Here is a 26,093-nt window from a genome sequence, read left to right on the forward strand (position 1 = left end):
AAAAAAGGGACTATTGTGGGTTGAACAAGATTTTTTTTTTTAAACAAGGTTTTAAAGGTAAAATGACAAGTATGATTAAATTTTACTTTTCGTTCCTTTTGAGAAATCGTAATCATTATCCGCAATGAAACAGTAAAAAAGAAAAAAAAATTAAACCCAGTCTCATATTCTTTCCCATAATTTCAATTCTAAGCACCAGACATAATTCTGTTTTGAGACAATGGTTCACAATTTTAAAATTGCCCTTCGAAATATTTTCAGGAAATTCATGGCATCACACAAGCTATGGCAGAAGACTTGTATAATAGAGGTGACTATAATTTCATAACTAGTCATTTACTTTGAATTACCTGCTTTAGAATTTTTCAACACTCTATGTTGAGAGAACAGCCTGATGGTATTCCTAAATGGTCCAAATTTTTATTCTTGACTTGTGCGATAAAGGTGACTATAATTTCATAACTAGTCATTTACTTTGAAGTACCTATTTTAGAATTTTTCAACTCTATGTTTAAAAAAACAACAACCCAAAAACGAGCTTTTATATAGCGCAATATCCACTAAATGAGCTCAAAGCGCTTTACAAGGGGTCCCTGGCCAACAGCAACACTTAACATGTAGGATGGGACATAACGCCTGTAAGGCGATATTACCATTTATTTCGGACAGAGGCAATGCTGTTAATGGCCAGGTACTCATTTTACACCTGAGTATGGTGAGAGAATGTGAGTAAAGAGCCTTTTCCAAGGACTCAACTATGCGTCAAGCGAGGCTTGAACCCAGGACCTTCCATTCTTAGAGTGAGTCATACCGCAAGACCACATCACAAAGCTGTTCAAGAGAGAACAGTCTGATGATATTCCTAAATGACCCAAAGTTTTCTTCTGGACATGATTTTCTCAAATTTTGGGGGGAATGTCTTGTGTAATTGGATAACATTGACTTGAATTTAACTGCGAAAATTATACAGAGGATGTTAGTTCGGACAGTTCATTGTAATGGTTAAGTTTGTGCTTGAGTATTACAAATAGAGGAACGACTGTTATGTGGGAAAGACAGTTTTCTTTTTCAATGTATACTCTAATGTTGAGAGAAAGAGTTTACTTGGAAATGCAGCCTTTTTGTAAACAATGTATTTTTCCTTCTCCTCCTCAATTTGTGACACTTACAAAATATCACCACTTATAATCAAAAAATTGAAAAGAGCACATAGCATCAGTATTAAATAAGAAATATATCAAGATTCACATACAGAATCACGACGATTACCGGTCTATGTCTCATGAAATTATAAACAATTCGGGCTCAAGCTTCTAAAATTGGAAACATATTCCCAATTTTTTTAATATCCTGCCTTAAAATCCACCATTTTGTGGTGTCTTTTGGTAAGATAATTCATTGTTCATAATGTCTGCTTCATTGATATTTTTATTACTTCTGTTAACAGATAAAATTTACATCAATTATTATCTCTACATTCACCTTGTACGTTTTTTGTTTGAATGGTGGGGGTGGGGGCATCAGTTTGCACATCTTTTGATTTTGAGGCAGCTACAAAATTAAAGTTACATAATATCTGTTATGAGTGATCTGTCTCATGCCTAACACTTTCTTAACCATAATTACACGACTATATAGATTTTTAAATATATTCATATATTATTAATATCCTCCTATTATTTTGTGCTCATTCTACAGGTGAGAATCTTCTACACTCAAGAGAAAAGTACCAGGTGACCTCCTTGCAGCTTTATTCTTTGACGGAACGTCTAAAACTCCCTGAGCCAACCTGTGGTAAGCCAAAGCCTTCTATTTTGTGTGGGGAAGGGGGGGAGGGGGGCAGAGAGAGCTGTGAAATATCAGATATTTTATAGGCAGGGGCAGTCTGTGAAGAGATGGAAGTCTTAAATCATCCACCTTTCAGCGTATCATTAGCACTGGTCCTTTAGTAATGGCAAAATATACGATTCTTTCATCTCTTTGTATTTATTAAACAAGTTATTTTTATCGTGCCCGGTAACACAATGAGCTTGCGAGTACATGTTATTCCACGATAAAAGTATAATGAGTTTAATAAATACAAAGAAATGAAAGATTATGTTTAATCTACCACTCCAAGTAAGATTATTAGATATTTTGTGACCAAGTGTATGGTATAAGTCCTTGTATTCACCATAGTTTGGATCTTTCTCCTTCTGCTTGAATGACAATTTGACCCAAAACTAAAAACATTGGATTTGTATTCATGTGCACCAAAAGATTATTTATAATTACCAATCAGCCATTTAAGTGTGCAAAAGTATTCTGCAATCATCGATGTTTTATTCAACCCATTCAAAGCATTATTCAACGATTACATATTTACTAAGAAATGATAGGGTTTTCCAATGGGAGGGCTGGAATAATTGGGTTTCTTTCAACTCCGACTTCCTCTGATTGTTATATTTATAATTAACTGTAGACTTCATCATCTCCTCCAAGAGAGCTGTGATAGAATGTGGCTCGGGCTTTCATGTAAGGAATAATTTGAATCCCGCAAATAAAAGGTTAAACTTTTTCATTTCTTTTGGCAGTTCTTGCAAGAATTTAAATGACCCATTTACTAAGATAATAGATCGATTTACAGAGATAATACACAGTACTGGAATGAAACCCAATGGCTCACATGCAAGAACTAATTATACTTGGAGCTGTTTTGTTTATTTATAGATATTCTGTGTTGTTTGTTTCCAATTATTTTTCTGTTATATTTTTTTTTAGCTGTTTCAGGCTGTCAATAGGACCATTCAGCACTATTTCTCTTACCAGTGGTAGCATCATAATTAATTTAGTCGACAAAATTTAGAAACAAGTTATTAACGTGTAGGAGTATGAAAAATTGAAAAGAAAAAAATTATATTTTCCATATTTTCTTTTTTAATGTATATTTTACAGATAGTGGTGATGTGAAAAAGGATCTTGGTCATATACTGGACTTCATCACAAGGACGAAGCATTTGAGGGTAATTCTTCAGTTACCTGTTTCACGAATTAGAAAGTTTGTACAGGGATTTTTGGTCGTAAGAGAAGTTCTTCAATAAATGATCATTGCCTTTTCCGGGGTTTTTTTTTTGGGGGGGGGGGGGTTACATAAAAAAGCTTTAAATTTCTAAGAATATTTTTGGTGCTACGTCTGTGATTATGATGAGAGAGAGACAGTATTATATTGATTTATCAATTAAACATATATTTATATATTTGTGTGTGTAGAATAAGAAAGAGTGTGCTTGTGTGTGTGTGTGTGGGGGGGGGGGGGGTTATGCTAATGCGTGTGGAGTGTATAATGTTATGAGAAATTCATCACAGATAAAAATGTTTAGTAAGAGGTATGGGGCAGAAGTTTGCATCATCAGTAATTTGTCAAAGAAAAAATAAACAAGATAGTTTCTACTTAACACTATTATGTTGTTAAAAAGATAGTTTTGAAATTTTCTCACTGGTTGTGATGGACCATTGCTCATAATAACACAAAGTTGTGTACAATTTTTTACCAAAACATTTGAAAGACTTCCTTTTGAGAATAGGTAGTGACTATTTTGTGCCACCATTGGACTAAGATTGCCATTGCTGTTTGTGCTGTTCTAGTCGTTAAAAGAAACAGATAAAAAATTATTAGACACCAGCACTTCAGCCAAGACAAAAAAAAAGCCTTTGATAACAAAAAGAAATGCCATTTCACTTTCAATAAGAAGCAAAATGACACAAGAACAAACCAGAACAAGGTCCTTTTCTCTTTTTGATCCATCTGTATGGAACACCATTCCACAGAGCATCCGGGAATCCAAATCATTGTCTCTGTTCAAGTAATCCTTGATAACATTTCTCTTTTGATGTCATGTACTTTCTATATTGTTTTGTGCTGATGTAAAGCACCAAGACCCTCATGGTTGAGGATACTGTGTGCTCTATAAGATAATAATGATAATAATAATAATAATAAAAATAATAATTATTTTTATTATTATTATTATCATTATTATTATTATTATTATTATTATTATTATTATTATTATTATTTATTATTATTATTATCATCTTTTTTCTTATGACTTGGATTGAGAGCTGTGAGAGAGGAGATGGGGTAACTGAATCACAAGTAACTTAAGATTCAGCACTTTTGGTGACTTTTTCATAAAAGGGCCATGAAGAAATAAACTGTACAAAAATATTATTTCATTTTTTTCATTGATTCTACAGGTAACTGGAGGAACTGATCCAGTTGGCACAAGCAATATTGTCATGAGCAAGCTGCCCTTTGACCTCACTTTATTCAAATCACTGCAAACTTTGGAGGTTTGTGTTTAAACGTCTGAATTTTTTAGTGCAAATCTATACATTATATATCTACATACACTGTGGTACATTGTGGTTCAGTAACAATAATAGAATATAGCGGCTTAGGTCGCAAACCATTTAAGTCCCAAGAATGCCCAATTTTCTAATGTTGGGCCAAGATCCCTCTGCAGCCAATGATGCATCATATCTATACTGCCGTAAAGAACACATTATGTTCTATTCGGTTAACATTGCATATACTGTGTTTTAAAAAACAATGGCAGTATGATTATTGGGTCAAACTCTCCGATAAAAGTGCTTTATTTTGACTTGAGATGAAATTGTTCATGTCTACTTGACTGTTATATAGTTTCTTTGAAGTCTCTTGTATAGTTGTTTTCCTGAGTTGAATGCCTTTCAGAAGATGTTTTCAACAATGCATTATAAAATTTTGGTGGTCCCAATAGCTCAGTTGGTAGAGCACTCGTTTCACAAGCAAAAGGACTGAGATAGATCCTGGGTATAGTCGAGATTTTTTTCTAACACCCCCCGTCCACCCAGCAGTGATAATTGGGTCTGCTATATCTGGTGGAAAGTACTGTGCAATAGACTAGTGTCCTATCCAAAAGGTAGCAAGCAATTGCTATTGCCCGTTTCACGATACAGAAACCAGGATAAACTCCGGCTCCATTGGCCTTGTGGTTCTGAAGGACTACTTTTAATAAATTTTTATTGAAATTGAACTTAAGGCACGATGAAGATAAATTGCTATTGAAAAAAAAAATTGTAAAAAAAAAAGTGCTTCATATCATCAGAGAAAGTGTACTTTACAATGTCAAAAGAAAATGACAATGATGATAATTTATTCTCTTCAAAAGCAAATAAAAAATATAATATAAGAAATTTGCATTCAAGTCATTTGAAGCTCTTGAAAAAGAATGAAGAATGAATCGATTTATTTTGTTGCACGTCTTTGCGGGTGGTTGGATGGGAGCATCACCCTTGAATCATATACCTATGATGTTCGCATGGGTGTACGATCCGATAGTGATGTCGTTTCTTCTTCTCTTTACTAGCCTATCCTGCTTCTTTGGTTTGTGATTGTATTTTTGACAGGGGATATTTTTTTTCCTGTAAATCCTCTGCCTGTTTGTTCTTGGTTATTTAAAATTTAGCTTATGATATCTTTAGGTTATGATTTTGATTGACATTTGTACTATTTTTGTTAGATTGCTTGTTTTTTTGTTTCAGCGGTCTCTCATATAACCTCAATTGTGTTGGAAGAGACCTAAAGCAACAAACAAACAAAAAAAAAAAAAAAAACGCTGTTCTTTAAGTATTAATCTTCTATAAACGAATGTTATGATTTTGTCTCTCATCATTTACTTTCAGGTTAGCGGTTGTAATTTCCTCCTGAACAGTGGCTTAGATGTCCATTTTCTTCATGTTTTATGCCTCACCTTACGCTGTTCTTAAGTCTTAACGATTGTAATGATTTTGTCTCTCATCATTTACTTTCAGGTTAGCGGTTGTAATTTTCTCCTGATCAGTGGCTTAGAGACAATCAAGCAAACTCTGGTTGAACTCGATATACACCAATCATCATCATCTATGAAGGTAAAATAGAAAAAAATTCCAAGTACTCATCCCTTTACAAAGCTGCCATTACTTGGAGCTTTTATATAGTGCAATATCCACTAAATGTGCTCAAAGCGCTTTACAAAGGGTCCCTGACCAACAGCAACACGTAACGTGAAGAATGAGATATGACGGCTGTTAGGTGATATAACAGTTCTTTTCGGACAGAGACAAAGCTGTTAACGGCCAGGTACTCATTTTACACCTGAGTAGGATGAGAGAATGTGATTAAAGAGCCTATTTCAAGGACTCAACCATGCGCCGAGTGAGGCTGAAACACAGGACCTTCTGATTCGAAAGCGAGTGTCATACAACAAGACCACATAGCAGTGCAGACCTGCCCTTCATTTCTATTTCATCAGAATCTCAGGTTACCTGATAGTTGGGACGATGTAATGCTTATATTCTCCACAAGGGAACACATTTCTGCTGTGACCTGCTTTGTAGTTGGGTATGTGTGAGTGGGAGGGGGCGAATGAGTGCACATGTGTGTATACAGATGAATTGTGGATGAACCCTGGCCTGCTGAGATCTTTGCATACAACGATGACATTGCGCGCTGACATATTATTTACTTTGCTTGTGCTGGAATCTGATAATTACTCTTTCTCTCTCTCTTTCTCTCTCTCTCTCTCTCTCTCTCTCTCTCTCTCTCAAATGTCTCTCTCTCCCCCCTATCTCTCTCCCTTTCTCACTCTCTCTCTCAACTCTCTCTCCTCCCCGCCCCCTTTCTCCCATTTAACATGTCAATACTTTCTGTTTCATTTTTGCAATATTCTGATTTTCATCCTTTGATAACAGGAGATGCTTCTTCAAGACTCGCCCCATTGGAAGGCAGAGGATGGATCTGTCCTGGTAGGAAACTGGGACCTTGTCACCCATTTAGACCTCAGTAACAATTCCTTCGGAGCCATTCACCCCAGTATTGTGAGTTTTTTCAATGGGAATTTATCTTTTTTTTTCTTTTTCTTTCTTTCTTTTTTTAAAATCCTGATAAAATGTAATTCTAAAGCATTAATTAAAATAAATTCTTTTTACAAGCTGATCGAATATAGAGACAATAATCTTATTTGCTGCACCAAGAAAGGAACCTGGTGTTTTCGATTTCATACTTACCTCCCCTCCCCCCTCTAAATCAATGGTTTTTAGTTCTCACCATTGAGTTGGTCTACATCAGATCATCTAGCAAGTTAAGTTAAGCTGGAATTGTATCAATCTTTACTTTTATTAAACTATTATGTTTTTCAAATCTTTTTTTATTTAATGATAAGCAAGCCATTTATTAGGGTAGGGGCCAATGGCAGGAATTTTCATTGCGGACGTTTATATTTGATTTGATGTGAGCAATCGCAACAATCTTGTATCATATTGGGAGGACTCTGATGCTGAAATTTGGATTTGTTTCAATTCTGTGCTTTTATAAAGATGATTGAATGCGGGTATCTTATATTGCCAAAGCCTTGAATCAAGTAATTCTTGTTATTTGTGATAATTAATTTGATTTGCCTTATTTTGTCCATCCCAAAACAATACAGAATTCATGTGGTGAATCCCAGACTTCTTTATCTTTTAATTAAAAAAAAAATTCATTAAGAAAATAATGTTTCCAAGTGAAAAACTTTCAATTTGATGTTTTGTGAAGATATCACATATAAAATTTTACCTCCGCTTCTTTATTAAGAGGGCTTTGTGGCTCAGCGGTACGGTATTTGCTTCATACCCGAAAGGTACCGAGTTTGATCATCCGCTGCTGTGCTGTGTGGCCTTGAGCGAGTCACCTCGTCCCTAGCTCAATTTGCCGCGCTGCACTGCGGCTGATGCCTGGGTTATTCCAGCCTTCCCTTGGAAAAGACCCTAAAAACACATTATCCCAATGGGATGAATAAAGGGAATTTTATTTATTGTTTATTTTTACTCCTTCAGCAACTGATGCCAAACGTAGAAACCCTCAAACTCAGTCACAATGAAATCGAAGTGATCCAGAATCTCCATTGGTTAAGCCAGCTGACCCGAGTGGACCTCAGCCACAATCGTATCCACCATGTGGACTCGCTACACACAAAACTGGGCAATGTTAAAATCCTCTGTTTGGCTCACAATCAGCTGGAAAGCCTGCATGGTTTGTAGATTTTGTTTTTGTTATTTATTCTACAAAAAAAAAAAAAATTTCCTATTTCTTTAAAATCATCATAATGCCCAATGGCTCAGTTGATAATATGTCAGCCAGAATTTTAAAATTGTCTTTGTTATATACCACTGTGATACTAAATCATAATTTCCATAAAATAAATCTTATTTCGTCTCATCTTATCTTAAATTAGCTATGAGGGTACGAACCAGTGATAATCACTTCAGCAACATGCATGCCCTTTAGAAAGGGATTTTATACACGTGCGGTTATGTGGTCTAGTAGTATGTCACTCGCTTTCGGATCGGAAGGTCCTCACTCGGTACATAGTTGAGTCCTTGGAGAAGGCTATTTACTCACATTCTCTCACTGTACTCAGATGTAAAATGATTACCTGGCTGTTAACAGCGTTGTCTCTGTCCGAAAAAAAATTGTAATATCGCCTAAAGGGCGTCATGTCCCGTCCTACATCAGCGCTGATAGTTTTCCTCTGATCCGCAGAAATCCGCGATTTTGGAGTTAGAGGAGGTATTTCCTCCTTTTAAAAAGTAATATTTCCCTCCATAAAATGTACTGGCATTGACAGACTAGATGTGTGATGGAACATACTGTATAAGGTGCAGATTCCCACTTTCCAGAAACTAGTTAGAGTATCAATGATAGTTTATCATCTTAATTCTCTAAATGTTGGGGCTGGTGCATTATAAATGGGGCTTAAAGGCAATCTTTCACAATTTTCCTCCTTTTTCGCTTTTTATCACCATCAGCACTGCTACATGTTAACTGTTGCTGTAGGCCAGGGACACCTTGTAAAGCGCTTTGAGCATGTTTAGTGGATATTACCCTATATAAAAGCTCAATTTTTTTTTAAAGTTTTTTTTTATACACCCTTGCCTTGTCCTATGAAAGTTGTACTAGAACCTAAGAATCTCTTTCTGTATGTTTCTTATACACTGTTCCATCATCAGGGGATCAAAGGAAAGTAAAGCGTCTGTGCCATTGTAAATACAGTGTATATTCACAGTATAGATATACTTCTTTTTTAAAAAATTGATTTAGTTTTGATCATGGAAACATCTTGTCCTTCAGAGCCATCAGGCCCGTGGAGTCAGAGTTTATCCTGGTTTTCATAGTGTGAAATGGACTATAGCAATTTCTTTCTACCTTTTGGATAGGATACTAGTCTATTGCAAAGTACTTTCGTCCAGATCTAACAAAACTAGCTATCCACTCGCCACAGGGTGGACGTGGGGATCAGAAAAAAATTCTCAACTTCAACCAGGCCTGGACTCGGGGCCCCTTTGCATGTGAAGTGAATGCTCTACCAACTGAGTTATCAAGAACTCCCCCAATGGAAACATGAGTAAACTTTATTTAGTTCCAAATATTGAAATATGACTGTAATTGTTGTTTTTTTATTTTTAAATTTTCTACAGGATTTGCCAAGTTGTTCTCCCTTCAGACATTGGATGTGTCTCATAATAAAATATCCTCTGTGAGTATGTCACACTTGCCTTATAATCCTCTCATTCTCCTTACCAACTACTGCAGACCTGTCTACTACTACGAAAAATTAGCAGGAATATGAAATTTTTCTCAATTCATGGAGGTTTATGAGCATCTCTAAGTCATTAACCCTCTCCTTACCATGCATAGGAAAATCGTCACATTCTTTACGATACAACCAACATTTTTCTTATTCAAATTTCTTTTGTACATCATAATAAATTTAAAGAAAATGAACAGTGTGTTGTCTAGAGTACGTTTTGCTTAAGAAATTCTGTATCGCAAGAACTTACTGCTATTGTGTTTGAGTGATATAAATGTATATATTTGTTAGTTGGGTGTGAAGTTTTGGGGAAAATCCTGAAAATGGCTGGTAAGGAGAGAGTTAAAACATATTGAAAATGAAAGTTGATGCAGGGGTACGCAATTCTGAGGATTTTGAAGTGTTATTGAGAGTAAATTGTTATCTCCTTAAAACTACGAAATTTTAAATGTTCAACTAGGCAGGTCTGCTTCTGTAAAATCGTCACATTTGTAACGATACAATGAACATTTTACTTTTTCAGATTTGTTTTGCACATTACAAAATCTGAAGAAAATTCATTGTCATCACCATAAGAACTTAGTGCTGTTGTGCAGAGCTTGTTTTGGAGTACACATTGTATGGTAGTCCTTCAGAGCCATTTGGCTCATGGAGCCAAAGTTTATCCCGGTTTCTGTAGTGGGTAACGGACCATAGCAATTGCTTGATACCCTTTGGATAGGACACTGGTCTATCGCAAAGTAGTTTCCATCAGATCTACCCAATCATTGCTGGGTGGACAGGAGGGTTAGAGAAAAATCTCGACTACACCCGGGATCGATCTCGGATTTGCATGTGAAGTGAGTGCTCTACCAACTGAGCTATTGGGACCCCCGACACATTGTGCAGCATGTACTTATTGCTTTTGTGTTTGAGTGTAAAAAAAATATAATACATTTGAATATTATGAAATCCACATGCTGCTCTCCGTGGCGTCTTGTGTGGCTTTTGAAAGTTGTATTTTTTGTTTTGTTTTGTTTTGTATTTTATTTTTAACACAATTTGATGGGGTTTTTTTAATGACTGACAATTGATTGAAAATACAGATTGAGGAAATGCAGCACATCAGTCAGCTCCCCTGCCTGGAGAATGTTCTAATGATTGGAAACAGTGTGACCCATTCTCTGGACTATCGCACCAAGACCTTGAAGATGTTTGGGGACCGAGTTGCAGAGGTAAATCAAACATGACTGTTTGGGGTTCCTGACCTCCCATAGTGGGCAGGGAGGTACTTACTGTGTCTTCTATCCCCCTATATCTGTTTTCCAACTTGCTTTCTGTCTTTATCTTGGAATGAGATTACTTGGTTTTGTCCTGGCCCTGGCTGGATACCCTTGCTGAGAGGGAAACAGTCAAATGTATAGTTAGTTTTGGGAGATGACATTTTTTTCCTTGTAAATCATCTCTCTGTTATGCACTGTATTATGTTTTGTTTACATGTTATATATGATTTGTAATCATTTGAGTTTGTTCTTCTTTGCGAGGACCTGTGCTTTTGTCTGGATGAGACTTTTAGGTGATCTCAAACTAAGTACTTTGATAGTGTGCTCTTGGAATCTACATCTGTTTCCTATTTGAATCTATTCCCCTTTGTCTTACCTTTTCTTGGGTGCTTTAATTGTAATTCTAGAACTCTTTACTATCCCATTTTCTTCCTTTTTACTGGCGCTGATATGACCTTAATGTGTCGCAAACGCCGTAAAACACTTAAAAACGAACAAACATAAATCAAACATCACAATGAAAATGATGCATTTAGATAGATATATCTTTTTTCATCTGAAAATTCAATTCACTTTTTTTTTTTTAAAAGAAAAATATCAAAGGGTCTCTCTCCCATTTTTTTTTCTATTAAAAAAAATAAAATTATGCGCTTCCACAAAGGAATATAGATAATCCACAGTGTTCCAAATTGCTTCTCAGCGATCTTTTAGTCTGAGTCACTGAACCGTGAAGTCAGTGATTTCACGGCAGGTAATCTCAATCCTGGGTGCATTCCTTACTAATCCCTATCTTCCGTTTTTTTGTGTTAATTCAAACATTTTCTCACCCGGATAATTAAATATAACATTATATTTTTTTGTTGAATATCATTTACCCTTCTTTGCTACACATCATTGTGAAATTTTTATCAAAATAAGTTTATTGGTTATGTTGTAACTTGGGTTATAAAAGTATGTACATAATAGAATTTTGAAAAGTGATTTCTCAAATATAATTAGTGATATCTCATTAACCAAACGATAGATTTCCTTCATTGATAATTTATAAGTTTTAAAATTTTATTGTCTTTTAGGTGTGAAAGTTCGGTTAGTGCGCGAAGCGTAGTTTATTTTTTATATTTTTTTGGTTTCACCTATCAGGTAAAAAGGGAACATACACTTGAGATACACTTAAAAATCTCAATTCACTATGTTGTTTATGTGCTAAAGGTGCACTAACAGTTAAAGAAAAGGCTAAAAATAGGAAAAACATTTTTTGTAAAGACTTCAAAAATGAAATCAAACTGTTCTTTGACATTGATATTGGAACGGACCTTAAAAATAAACATTCAGAAGTTATATGCTATAAATGTGAAAAGAAAATTAGAGACATGAAAACATATAAGAGTCTACTAGCAGTTGTAGAATCTTACAAGACCTGTTAATTGCTCACTGATGTGCCTCAAGAGAAAAAATAAGAATGGGAAACTAAGATCCCAATCACAGAAGAAAAAATAGCCTTAGTTGTTCATAAAGAGAAACTGTCAGATCGATGTGGGCCAGTCTGCAGTTCTCTTGATGATATATTAAAAACAAACAAAATCATATCTCAAGTATGTCATAGTCGTAGCTTCATAGGAAATCATTGCCATAGATATTACACACAAGACGTTTACGAAAAACTCACTGAAAATGTCGTTTCTAAAACATACATGTATACAAACAATAAATTAATCAGGGACAAAGCTGAAACTATAAACAAATGTTTTGATGAAATAAATGGAGCTTATTCTGAAATACATTCACTAATTTCTCACACAAAACCAGTCACAGAGACAGTAATAGAAAGTGTTAATAGCAAGATAGAGAAATATATGACAATATACCATAATTACTTTCCTCAAAATGTACTTCCAAAACACCACATATTGGAAACCCATTGCATACCTTTTATGAAGAAATATACTTTTGGTCTAGGTCTTTTAGGAGAACAAGGAGGTGAATTGTTACATTCAACAATTTCAAAAATTGAAAAGAGAACACAATCAATGAGAACATAATCATCTCAATTAAAAACAATAATAAAAAGTAACCTCCTGCAGGTTTCTCCTGATATCATGTCGTATGTGCCCCCCAAAAAAAGAAAGTTAGAGAGAAATGAAAATTTGATGAATCAAACAAAATAATACTTAAACATCTTAAAACATTTGACATATTACGTGGTTAAACTTCCTCTAAAAATAGAGCTGTTATTTGTATATTTTGAGTTATATGTTGCTTTCTCAATCCCCTTTTTTTCTCTTTTCTACTTATCCCTTTCTCCCTCCAACTATCCTCCGTTCAATAGCTACATCCTCCACCACAAATCTTTTTGTTCTTTCTCATACCTAAACAGATCCATACACATACCAACACACACTAGCAACTCCCCATCTCTAACACAAACACACACACACACACACATATAAACACACACATGCATTGACACGCAAATTACTCAATACGCAAATTACTTAATATCTAATTTATAAATGGGTTTGGACGCATTAATGGACTCTACTAGTTTTCACAATGACTTTTAAAATAAAATGAATTCAATTCTTTGTAAACACAGAGAAAGTGCTGGGTATCTGCTTTTTAAAGAAAGTGAATATATAATATTAAAGTATGTTTGATGGCATTCTAACTATATTCTGTAATCTGGAGTTGTAATACAAGAGAGATTGCATATTGAATCCTCAAGGCCATCGAATATTGAATGGGAGGGTTCAAATATCTGACGGAATAGTGAAATAACCAACTTTCCGGCACATGTGAAATTTTGTGACTAATTAGAAATAGTCTTTGACTTTTAATTAGTGAATTTTTTTTAAACTTTGGTCGTTTAAATTTTTAGATAATTAAGAGTTTATTATGCATGTTTGAGTGAATTTTTTTTCAAAAATACTCTGAAAGTTAATGCTTAGTGTGAAAATTATATACATCTTATTATTAATAAAATTATATCAGAATAAAGATCATCTTCTCCTTTTTCTAAGTAATCACTTTGTATTTATAAATAACATTTTTAAAATAGTTAAAAACAGGTTTAAAAACCATAACAAAGGTTGCTAATTTCAATAGTCACAAAAGGCTCTGACTGAATAGCAGAAATCGGTGAAGCGTGACAGTATGCATTGTGAGAGCAGGGGTAAAGCGGGCTGAACTAAAAGATCGCTTTTGGAACACTGTGAATCCATCAACAAGATTTCTGATTTCAACAGGCATCACCCATGTTGTCCAAGTGAGCAAATTGGGGGTTAATAATCTTGCCCAAGGAAAAAAAACCAATGTGTCTGAAGCGGGGCTCGAACCCAGGACCTGCGGGGTCACAGTGCACTGCCTTTACCACTCGGCCACTTCACCCCCCATTTTTTTATTTTTTTTTTTTTCTATATATATATAAATGGGATCACTCACTTATATGTGGCCAAAACATATGTTTCTGTTTGGCCACATATAAGTGAGTGATCCCATTTATATTTAATATTAGCTCTAACCATCATTATCGAACACTTTCGTACCTAGGAGTACCCTTCAACACTCATAAATATATATATATATATATATATATATATTATTATAATATATAATATAACAAATCGAAATTAGATAATAAATAACAGATTAAAGTGTAATAATAGTTTCATATGAATGTGTGGTCATTAGATACAGTGATTTATTCTTTTTTTGCACGTCCTCATGGCGATACTCACTTGATATTAAATATTATCAAAAATCAGAAGAAGAAATTTTAGACAAACAACAGGGAAGAAACTCGATATGTATCACTTTTTATAGCTGTCACAATATATATGTGTATAGTCTTGATTGATTGTTTCAATTATGAATACTATCAGGGGGGACCAGTTTCTTTGCTTAATTCAAAGGGGAGCCCAATAGCTCAGTTGGTAGAGCACTCGTTTCACACGCAAAAGGGACTGAGATTGACCCCAGGTGCAGTTGAGATTTTTTTCTGATAACCTTGTCTACCCAGCAGTAAGTAGGTAGCTGGGTCTGCTAGATCTGGTGGAAAGTACTTTGCGATAGACTAGCGTCCTATCCAAAGGGTAGCAAGCAATTGCTACTGTGCGTTTCACGCTATAGAAACCGGGATAAATTCCAGCTCCATTGGCCTAATCTAATGGCTCTGAAGGACTACTTAGTTAAAAATATTTTTCCGTAATGGTGCTACTTCAATTAATCAGCGTCTAATGTATCATGCCTCTGTTACCAATCTCTGTTTATTCAAAAATTCACTCATTAGTTTATTTAGTGAGAATGAGTGCATGAAAATGAGAAATGTGCCTCTCTCATGGACAATATGATACGGTCAAAGAAACGTAGCTTGTCAGCCGTGAAGGTTTAGTGCATGAATATGAGAAATGTGCTTCTCTCATGGACAATATGTTAAGGTCAGAGAAAGGTAGCTTGTTGACAGTCATGAAGGGATATACATGAAAATGAGAAACATGCTTCTCAATCAAATGAAATTCACTTTATTCATCCCATAGGAGAAATTTGTCTTTAGGGTCTATTCCAAGGGAAGACTGGAAAAACACAGGCGTCTGTCGCAGTGCATCGCCGCAAATTGAGCTAGGGCGAGGTGACTTGCTCAAGGCCACCCAGCGCAGCGGTGGGTGATCGAACCCGGTACCTTTCTGGTATGAAACAAAGACTGTACCGTTGAGCCACAGCTGCCCCCTTAAGGTCAGAGAAACATAGCTTGTTGATTGCCATGAATCTGTATGAATACATACATCAGCAATAAGTTCTTGTTTAATTAGGGGCTTATTCTTGTTTACAGGTGACATTGGACCATGAGAAACCTGATCAGAAGGAGCTCGACACAGTCGCAATACTGCAAGCAATTAGCAAAGCCAAAAATACCAAGATTCCCAAAAAGACAATGTCTCGAAAGGTATGGGTTACTAAATTACTTGAGATTTTATATAGCGCAATATCCACTAAACATTCTCAAAGCACTTTACAAAGGGTCCCTAATCTTTTTAGACAATAAAGATTATATTATTGTTATTATTATTATTATTATTATTATTATTATTATGACTATTATTATTATTATTATTATTATTATTATTATTATTATTATTATTATTATTATTATTATTATTATTATTATTTTTTTTTACATCCCATAATCCTAAGAATCTGCCTATTCAACCTGCTATTGAAATATTTATGCCATCTTAATGTAACCTATTCATTATAAGTGCCCCGAAGGACTGGTTACATACAAATTCCCAAGGATTTAGGAACCAAAAGAGTAGAGGGTTTGATGTCACGACTTTTCTTCCCTATTGCACTTTCATGGTCTATCATGGCTTTCTTTTATATTTATGATATCCCAGAATGCATCAGCTGCCAGCCTGACAGACGGGTACTACAGCCAGACTCCTCCAGGGTCTTTGTCTGACCAGCTAGATGGAAGCCAGATGACTTCTCAAGTTTCAGGTGATCAAAGCAAAAGTGTTGATTTATTGATAAATTTTAGAAAAAGATGAAGAAAACTATAATGTGGACAAGCTCATCCTCCTCACCCCCAATTTTTTTAAAACGAGCATTTTTATAGTGCAATATCCACTTAACATGCTCAATGAGCTTTACAAGGGGTCCCAAGTCAACAGCAATATTTAACGTGTAGGAGGAGACATGGCGCCTACAAGGTGATTTTACAAATCTTAAAGGATGTCGCATACAGCCTTTTAAGCAGATAGTACATTATGGACCAAAAAAAGTTGCTGCTTACACCTTGAACAACTCCAAAACCACAATATTGAAATGATGTTTCTTTTTTTTTTTTCCCAAACTGGGTTCAGTTCATCCAAAAAAGGAAAAAGAAGAAATTTAAAGGTTTCTCATGTTATGGTAAGGCTATAATAATATTTTGATGTTTATTTCATTTAACTTTCTTGTGTTCATTCACACAAATGGGCAATACAGCAAATTTGTGTTGAACGCGATAGTCAACTATTAAATCATGTTTTGACTATTTCTTGAGGAATTTATGTTTCAAACAAAAATTTTATTTAATCATTATTGTGGTCATAAATGATTCGATTTCTAAAAGTTGATTGGATAGCCACGTTTTGAAAAAAAAAACAAAAACAAAACAACCTCATAGAACTCTTCATTGTGAATGATTTTGAATCAGTCTAAAATTTTGGTTTTCCTGTAGCCATATTTTATCTACATCCAGGTCCTCTAAGTTGCTCAGTTCCTACAGCGGTTCCATGGGGCGTGAAAGATTCCATGTCAGCTGCTCGCAGTCAAAGCCCATACAGTCAGGTAATTTCTACTCGGACGACTCCGTGACATAAGGTTGTTTCTTTTGTAATGCTCGACTCAAAAATACTTCAAAAGTAAGAAAAGTGAGTGGAGCAAGCAAGAAATGAAGTGAGTAGGGAAGTTCCAGAAGACAACAGAGAATAAAAACTTTGTGGCGACGATTAGGGCTTGAACCTGCAACCTTACTGGTACGACAACTCCACCTGGCCGGGGAGATCGTGACTCTACCGTATTCATGCATTGCTGATGGTTTTTCTCGGATACGCAGAAATCCTGGATTTTGGAGTCAGAGGGAGGAATTTCCTTCTGTTAAAAAAAATGACATTTTTCCCAATCAAATGTACTGGCTGTGACAGACTTGATCTGTGGTGGAACAAAATAGGTGCAGTTGACCTACAAAATATCTCTGTCGTCTATCTAGAATTTAGTAATGTATTTGTGTCTTTATTGTTGACTGAAGAAGGGTTTTGAGCCTGAAACGTACCATGTTTTGATATGTCGTTCTTTTTTGAAGCTATTATATTCATTTTTGTTTATTACTTATTACATTCTACAACTTCTGACAGCCTAGTATCAGTATCAATGATAATAGTTTATCATCTTAATTGCGTTAAGAGTGGAGGTTAGTGCAGTACAAATGGGACTTAGAGGCAATCTTTCGCCATTTTCCTCCTTTTTTCACTTTTTTTTTTGGCCACCATCAGCACTGATTGGCTCTTTTGAAAGAAAAAAAAATGTAAAGGCTTTGAAAAGGGTTCAGTTTTTATCAGTTTCTGATAAATAAAAGAAAAATATCTGAACGTTTGGCATTTAAAAAAAATTTCTTTGGTGTTTATTTAAAAAATAAATTTCAAAGACTGATTTTAAAATTATTCCGTTGTTTGTATATATTTTTTTCCTTCTTATTTTATTCTTATTCCCATCACAGGACTCGGAATCCTCCTACAATAGTGCTGTTGACACAGAACCTGGTTTGGCAGAGAAGATGCCGGAAGCAGCAGCAGCACATCAGCCAAATTCTCCATTCCATATTACCATACCATCTTTGTCCATCCCTTCACGACCACTATCATCACCTCCATCCTTATCATCAGGAACTGGTAGGACCTCCCCCTACAGCATTAAAGCTCAATCATCTGCACTCGGCAATTTGAACAACAACAGCCCCAATTATATTCCCCACGAGCTCGTTCCAGAGGCTCACCCGTTTGACTTGTCATTCGAAACAAATATTCCACAAGCCACTTCACTGTCGTCATCTGCATTGTATCCCCCCTCCTCCTCCTCCTCCTCCTCTACCGCTGCTACCACCGCCAGACCCAAGCAGAGGTTGTCAAATTCGTCTGTCACAGGTTTGAGAAAAAATTCGAAATCAAGTTTGGAGAACAGCAGCATGCCATCTCTGGGAAAAGATTCTTGCGATTCATTGAAGGATAAATCGAAACAGTTGACGACGGATAATAAAGAAACTCCTGACAAGGACGATGGAATCAGCAGCTTGCAGCAACAGCCAGACTCCAGCCTGAACCAAAAGAGGTGTGTGTTGCAAAAGGTATTCATTCTTTTATCCCCTTCTACTTGAACTCCCCTCCACCCTTTTCGGCCTGATCTCTGCACCTATTGTGCTCTGGTATTGGAAGACGTTTTTTATCCTCTTCATTATCAAGTCTGTAGGTTTTTTGTTTTTTTTTTAATTCATTTATTTACATTGGTGGGAACCTGGTTCTAATTTGTCGCTAGAATAAAAATCAGGAATTTTTGTATTGACTATTCACCATTAAAAAAATAAGAAAATTAGGTTTTATATAGCACAATATCCATTAAACATGGTCCAAGCACTTTGCAAAGGGTCCCTGAGTAACGGCAACACGTAACTTAAAGAACGAGACATGAGGCCTGTTAGGCGATAATAAAAAAGTTTTTTCGGACAAAGACAACGCTGAAAGGCCAGGTATTCATTTTACACCCGAGTACGGTGAGAGAATGTGAGTAAAGAGCCTTTTCCAAGGACTCAACTATGTGTCGAGTGAGGCTCGAACCCAGGACCTTCCGATCTGAAAGCGAGTGTCATACCACAAGACCACATAGCTGCACAAATCATTGATAGAATGCTGTTGTTCAGAGCTTTAGCAAGAACTTAAGGGACTTTTGTTTAGTAGATTTAAAGATTTTGTTATAAGAATATTTTTTTAATTACCATTTATGTTGTTAGTTTTTGATTAAAAAAAAAAAATAGCAAATTTTGGATATTTAGCACAATTCATATTTACCAACATCTTTTCATCATCATAATGAATATTTAATGACTGATTGATGAAAAAGCACAATGTCTGCCTTATTTTTTTAGTTTGTAAATTTTTTTATTTTTTTTTCATTCTGTCCGCAAGCAAGGTCGTGAACTTCCTCCTTAATTGAAATTTGTGTTTGTTCAATGATGCTTTGCTGAGCCCATCACAAAATCGTTGCTCCAATTTTGTTTGGCTTGGTTCAAGGTGGATTTTCAATGGGTTTTTCTAAGGCTTTTATTATTGGCTGGTGGAGGTTGTCGTGGAAATGTCTGTGTACCCTTTCTCTTTTCTTGTTGGGTTTTTAATTCGTTTATTATTTTTTTATTTTTTTTATTTAAAAAAGATTATACTATGCACCTCTTGATAAACAGGTTGCTTGGTTATGTATGTATGGTTTGATCGATTTCATTAAAAAAAAAAAATCCTTTGAATAGTTATATTCTCAAATTTTCCTTGTCTTTTTTTTTTTTTGGAGGGGGAGGGGGGTGGTGATGCATACAATTAAACAGCGGTGGATGTGAAATGTGAAAGGCTTTGAATAATCAAAGTGACCCAAAATCAAATCATTTACATGACGATTGTATGCTAAAATATATGTCTGGTTATTTTAAAGGCCTTCCGTGTTACTTTTGTATCAGTTTATTTTATAGTTTCAGATTTTTAAACAGCCTTATGTCTCAGAGTGTTGTAAGCTTTCCTTTTTTCTTTTATTTTGTTATCCATATTTGAATGTTTTAAAATCATTTTTGTAGGAGGTGAAAAATGTTTTATTCGTCTTCACCAACCTGCATATTTTCCTGCCGGCAAGCTCTATTCCCACATTTCTCTTTGATTCCTTTTTTCACTGTTAATTCTAGGTTTTCATCACCACTACCACCACTTCAACATCTCATCTATTGCTGCCATCATTATCACCACAAAGCACATTACCAGAATCACCACAATCATATCATTATCACTACCATTACCTTCAGCCAAACTACCACCTGTACAACAACCTGATCATTATCATCAGTACTGATGACTATGTTGATATTATGGGGACAGCGTGGCTCAGTGGTATGGTCTTTGCTTTGTACCCGAAAGGTACAGAGTTCGATCACATGCCGCTCCGCTGTGTGGCCTTGAGCAAGTCATCTCGCCCAAGCTCAATTTGCAGCGCTGCACTGCGGTTGACACCTGGGTCATTCCAGTTTTCCCTTGGAATAGATCCTAGAGACAAATTTTCCCTATGGGGTGAATAAAGGGAATTTTATTTATTTATTTATAACCCAAAAATCAAATTATGAAAATATAACGTTTAAAGTTCCATAATAATAATCTTTCATACAACTTCAACATTTTTGTCTTTCACATTAATTACAATGGGAGTAATTTATATGCATGTTTTTATTATTATTTTTATCTTTTTTTTTGGAGGCCTTGGAAGGGGGTGGGGGAGGTGCTGAGAATTATTTGTTTTGTATTTTTGTTGAAGAAGGGCGTTGATTTAGTCTGAAGCCGGTAGGTAATTTCAATATTTTACCCAAGCCCAAGACTTGTGGGATTTTATAAAGCTCAACTATTGGCACCACTGCAATGTCCATTAAGGTTTTAAAACAATTTTTTTAAAGATTCAAGACAAACTGATCTCCTATAAATCAGGTTACCTGGAATGAAGATCGGATCTCAGACCCGATCTTTGGATAATCAAGATAAACCTTTTTTCAGAACTTTTCAAAGATTGGCTTTTATTGTTTAATAGTTATTTATATTTAGATTTTTGACATTTCATAATGATTATTTATTTTACAAATTAAACTTAATTTTTTAATGCATTTATTACAAAGGTAATCATTTACTTTACTAGTTTTACATCTAGTTTTATTTAGGTATTTTTTAATAATTTTGTTTAGAATGTACAAACCTGTCACATCCAGTTCTCCCATCCCTCACACCCATACTATTGATGTGATTTATCTACAATACCCATTTAAATTTATCATTATTATTTTTATTTTTTAAAATTATATATCTGTTCACAGTTGTTCCCCTGCTTGGGAAGAACTTTATCGGTAAAATATTGAATTATGGAAACATTTATACTAATAAATTTATTATCTTTTATCAAAGAGTATAATTTTTGAAGATTTGTTAATACAGTTTGCTAAAAAAAATATAATTTTGCTCCCATTACATGCTCAGATTCATCGTCATCTTATAACATTCTTAATTATTTTTTTTATGCTGAAAAAGAAAGAATTCTCATTCGCTCTTTAATTGATTCAACACCGCAGAAATTAATCGTCATATTTGAAATTTAGTTAATTCTTTTTGATTTAACACTTGTTTGATCTAATAAATGATTCTTTTGCCAAATTGGTTCATGGCTAAATTATTTTTATTTTAATAACTGATTGATCGTTGTTTGTTATAATTCTTTAGCATTTTCAGTCTTTTGCATGCCTATAACTATAAGACCCAATATGGGTAATCAAACAAATTTGTTCTTCTTCTTCTTCTTCGTCTTGTGGAAACCTCCAATATTGTCGAGGATCACTCCACAGTTTGTAGTGTTTTACATTTTAAACTTGCTAAAACTCTGCACATAATACTAAAACCACATAGATTAAAAAGTCACGTTGTGAACTCCAGCAATCGCGTGAAGGCATGTTGGCAACCGTTTTCAGCCACTTCAGCTGGGAGGCTATTCCATAGTCGGGCAGTGGAAGGGAAAAACGAATACATGTGGGCGTCTGTTTTTGATGTTGGGATGGTTACTCTTGCTGTGTGTCCCCTCGTATTTCTTGTGCCGATATCTTTGATGTCGTTTGGAAGTTTAAGGCACGAATTTTTGTAGTAGATCTTGTGGAACAATTTAAGTTTATCTATCTTTCTTCTCTTTTCCAGAGGTTCAAGGCCAATCCGTTGTGATATTTCAGACGCACTTGAGAAAGGATCGAATGTGTTTGTGATGCGTCTTGCTGTTTTTCTTTGGATGTTTTCTAAGGTGTCGATGTTTTTCTTTGTATATGGGTCCCAAATTGAGCTGCCATACTCCAAAATTGGTCTAACAATAGTTTTAAAAGCAAGGGTTTGAGTTGTGATTGGGCATCTTTTTAAATTGCGGGTGATGTAAGCGCTTGTTTGATTTGCCTTTGAAGCCAGGTGACATATGTGGTCATTCCATTTGAGGTTTTTAGCAAACTCAATGCCAAGGTATTTTGCTGTCTTTACATGTTCCAGGTTTTGACCATGAAGTTGGTATTCAAATGTTATAGGTGCTTTCTTATTTGTGATGGTTAGAACATTGCACTTTGATACGTTAAATTCCATTTGATTTATTGTTTCCCATTCTTGTAATTTAGCTAGATCGTCATTTAGTGTTTTGCAGTCGTCTGTTGTTTTTATCTGATTATATAATGCTGTGTCGTCAGCAAGAGGCGCACTTTTGACCTTATACCTCGTGGAAGATCGTTTATGTACACTAAAAATAGGACGGGCCCAAGGACTGAGCCCTGAGGTACGCCCGATGTCACCATCCCGATAGTGGAAGTCTCGCCGTCGACAAGAACTTGTTGGGTGCGATTGTCCAGATAAGTTGCAATCCATTGTAAGGTTTTGTTCCTGATACCAACGTCATACAATTTCTGGATTAACCGATGGTGAGGGACCTTGTCGAAGGCCTTGGCAAAGTCCAGTAGTACTAGATCAATTTGACCACCTTTATCAATAGCAGCTGACAGATCATGTGTTAATGATAGAAGTTGAGTTTGACATGAGTGGTGCTTCCTAAATCCGTGCTGTTCATCACAAAAAATACTGTTAGTTTCGAGATATTCAGTTATTGAGGATCTCACTATATGCTCCAACAGTTTGCAGCAAATGCAGGTTAATGAAATTGGACGGTAGTTTTGAGCCCTGCTTCTATCACCTTTCTTGTAGATGGGTTAGACAAGAGCGTGCTTCCAAACAATTGGTATGTCTCCCGTTTCAAGAGAGAGTTTGAACAAATGTGTGAGGGCAGGTGCAAATTCGTTACTCAATATCTTTAAGAGACGGGATGGTATTTTGTCTGGGCCACATGCTTTCTTTGGATCTAGAGTGGCGAGGAGTTTGGAAACGCCCTCTACTGTCACATTGATTTCGGCCATAGTGTTGGAATCGTTTTCTTCACCTTGTAGTTGTTGAGTGGTAATTTTGGTATGAGCTTTTGAAGCAAAAACAGAGCAGAATTGGTTATTAAGTATGTCTGCTTTTTCCTTTGCATCAGAGTATAATACACGATCATGCTCAAGGGGCGCTATACCAACCGAATCGCACCTCCTACTTTTTATAAATTTCCAGAGCTTTTTGTTTGAGTCTTCACTAACAAGTTCCTTAACATGATTATGATAGGCCTTTCTACTCTCTTTTTGTGTTTCTTTTTTCAGTCGGGCATAATTGTACCAGTCTTTATTACTGTTGGACTTTCTCGCTCTGCTCCATGCCTTTTGTTTCCGTCTAGATAATCGTTTGATGGTGGTGTTTATCCATGGTTGGTGAAATTTCCTTGAGCTTTTCTTCGTTGGTACATGTTTGGTCATCATTTTGTTTAGGTGGTCGTTGATGGCAGTCCAAACATCCTCAGTGCTTTCTAGATGTTGATTAATTATGTTTTCACTAAAAAGACGTGTTTCTGTCCGCATTTCGGCGATATTTGCCTTTTTCCAAATAGTAATAGGGTGTGATTTTTTTGTGATTTTGTTTGCTTTGATAGTGCTTTCCGTGATGAGAATGTCATGGTCACTAATGCCTGGAATGGTTGTACACTTGACAATTAAATTTGGTCGATTTGTGATAAATAAGTCGAGGATATTTGTACCCCTTGTTGGATTTTTGTTTATTTGACTCAGGCCAAAATCTTGCAATTTGTTAATAAATGCTTGGTTTATAAATGAAGGATATTGGTAACTGATTATTTTTTCTTGTTCCCAATTGATATCAGGTAGGTTCAGGTCTCCGCTTAACCAGAGTACATTTTTCGGGTCTAGGCTATCAATACAGCGTGTTATCTCAGTCATTTGTTCCATAGTTGAGTTTGAAGGTGTTCTATACATAGCGCCCACAGTGAGTAGGCCTTGTTCTGTTTTGATATTTACGATCACCGATTCTGATTTTGTTTGGATGTCAAGCTTTATTACTGAGAGGTTCGTTGTTGTTGCAACCAGCACCCCACCATACCTATCTTCTCGGTCTTTCCTGAACACGTTGAAATATGTCTCTGGTGGAAATATTTCACTGTCCTTTATTTCGGAATGTAGCCATGTTTCCGTACCTATGATTATGTCTGGTTTTATTTCTGATATCAATTTCCAAAATTCCGGTAGTTTTGGAATTAAACTTTGAAAGTTTATGGTCATAGTTCTCAACATGTTTCTCGGTTCACCATTACGGTCACTGTTAGTTTGCCTGTTTGCTATTTTAAGCGTGTTATGATTTGAGTTGATTTGGTGATTGATTCTTTTTATTTCATTTGGCCTCATATTGACCCTTCTTCCCCCCTTTGTTGTTATTGTCTTATTTTCACAAGCCACGTTCTCATTATGTTTATGCATCTCATCAAAATGATCAGGTGTTGTCATTATGTTTTGTTGATATGTTGATGTGTCGTTTACTATTGGCATGTTGTTGTGAGTGTCGTTGAGTGGTATGTTGATCAGAGACCTTGGGCACCGTTGTGTGTTATGTACTTTGAGTGCTCTATTAGTATGAAAGGGTGGTGGTCTGTGACCTATTTGAATATTTATTTTTCTTCGTTTCCGCACACCACCACGACTTGGTCGTAGCCGCTGGATATTACTGCTATTATTGTTACCGTGATACCAAGACGATTCTGTGTCATTCCAATAAATGTTGTCGTAATAAGGATAAAAATAGATATGGCACATCGTGACTAAAAATCTTAACGTAAGTGTAAACAATAAATGGCTAGTACAATACTTCAAACAATGGGATCTACACCACTAAAATGTTAATTTATCTAAAAATCCTCTTATGAATTTCCGAGAAATATATATCACAATGTAGAATAAAACTTTATTAAAACGACTGTATAAAAATATTCCAGACTTTTGTTTTAGAAATCAATAAAAATCACACAATTCGGGAGAGAAATAACAACACGGCTGCCGGTTAGGCGAACTACACACTTATACTCTTATACATGTTTACATGTTGAACTCAAGAGAAAAGATAATTGCGGAAGGTCCTGGGTTTGAACCTCGCTCAGTGCATGGTTGAATCCTTGGTAAAAGGCTCTTTACTTATTTTCACTCTCTCCAGTCTTACCTTATCATACTCATCTTCTGTCCTTCATAAACTCGTAAAGAACAAACAATGTCCCTTGTCCTTTGACCCCAAAATGATTTGGACCGGGGGGGAACCGTTAATATTCAGTAAACAATGACAGTGATTGCTGTAGTAAGCATGCTACACAGGTGTTATACATTGGTTTGCGTTTTAGTAAAATACTTACTAAATCTACCCCAAAGCAATTGAACCAACACACAAGACTATGTGTTATCGTTTTTATTTATAGCCTGATTGAGAGAATCTAGTGAGAAATC

The 26,093-nt window shown here is 35.5% G+C and overlaps 1 protein-coding gene across 1 annotated transcript in view; it reads left to right on the forward strand.

Moving 5' to 3' along the window:
* Positions 1–26,093, forward strand: part of LOC144975123 (uncharacterized) — a 37,279-nt gene that overhangs the window by 4,616 nt on the left and 6,570 nt on the right. Inside the window, exons 4-16 of the mRNA XM_078918881.1 lie at positions 262–310; positions 1,699–1,794; positions 2,935–3,002; positions 4,237–4,332; positions 5,836–5,931; positions 6,754–6,879; positions 7,876–8,071; positions 9,517–9,575; positions 10,715–10,843; positions 15,717–15,830; positions 16,282–16,384; positions 17,130–17,218; positions 18,147–18,754. Of these exons, the coding sequence (XP_078775007.1) occupies positions 262–310; positions 1,699–1,794; positions 2,935–3,002; positions 4,237–4,332; positions 5,836–5,931; positions 6,754–6,879; positions 7,876–8,071; positions 9,517–9,575; positions 10,715–10,843; positions 15,717–15,830; positions 16,282–16,384; positions 17,130–17,218; positions 18,147–18,754 (1,829 nt within the window). The remainder of the gene's footprint in view (positions 1–261; positions 311–1,698; positions 1,795–2,934; positions 3,003–4,236; positions 4,333–5,835; positions 5,932–6,753; positions 6,880–7,875; positions 8,072–9,516; positions 9,576–10,714; positions 10,844–15,716; positions 15,831–16,281; positions 16,385–17,129; positions 17,219–18,146; positions 18,755–26,093) is intronic.

Source organism: Berghia stephanieae, chromosome 6 (genome assembly GCF_034508935.2).
Source record: "Berghia stephanieae isolate SIO BIC M18660-M18661 chromosome 6, UCSD_Bste_1.3, whole genome shotgun sequence".
In the NCBI taxonomy this organism is placed as follows: Eukaryota; Metazoa; Mollusca; class Gastropoda; order Nudibranchia; family Aeolidiidae; genus Berghia; species Berghia stephanieae.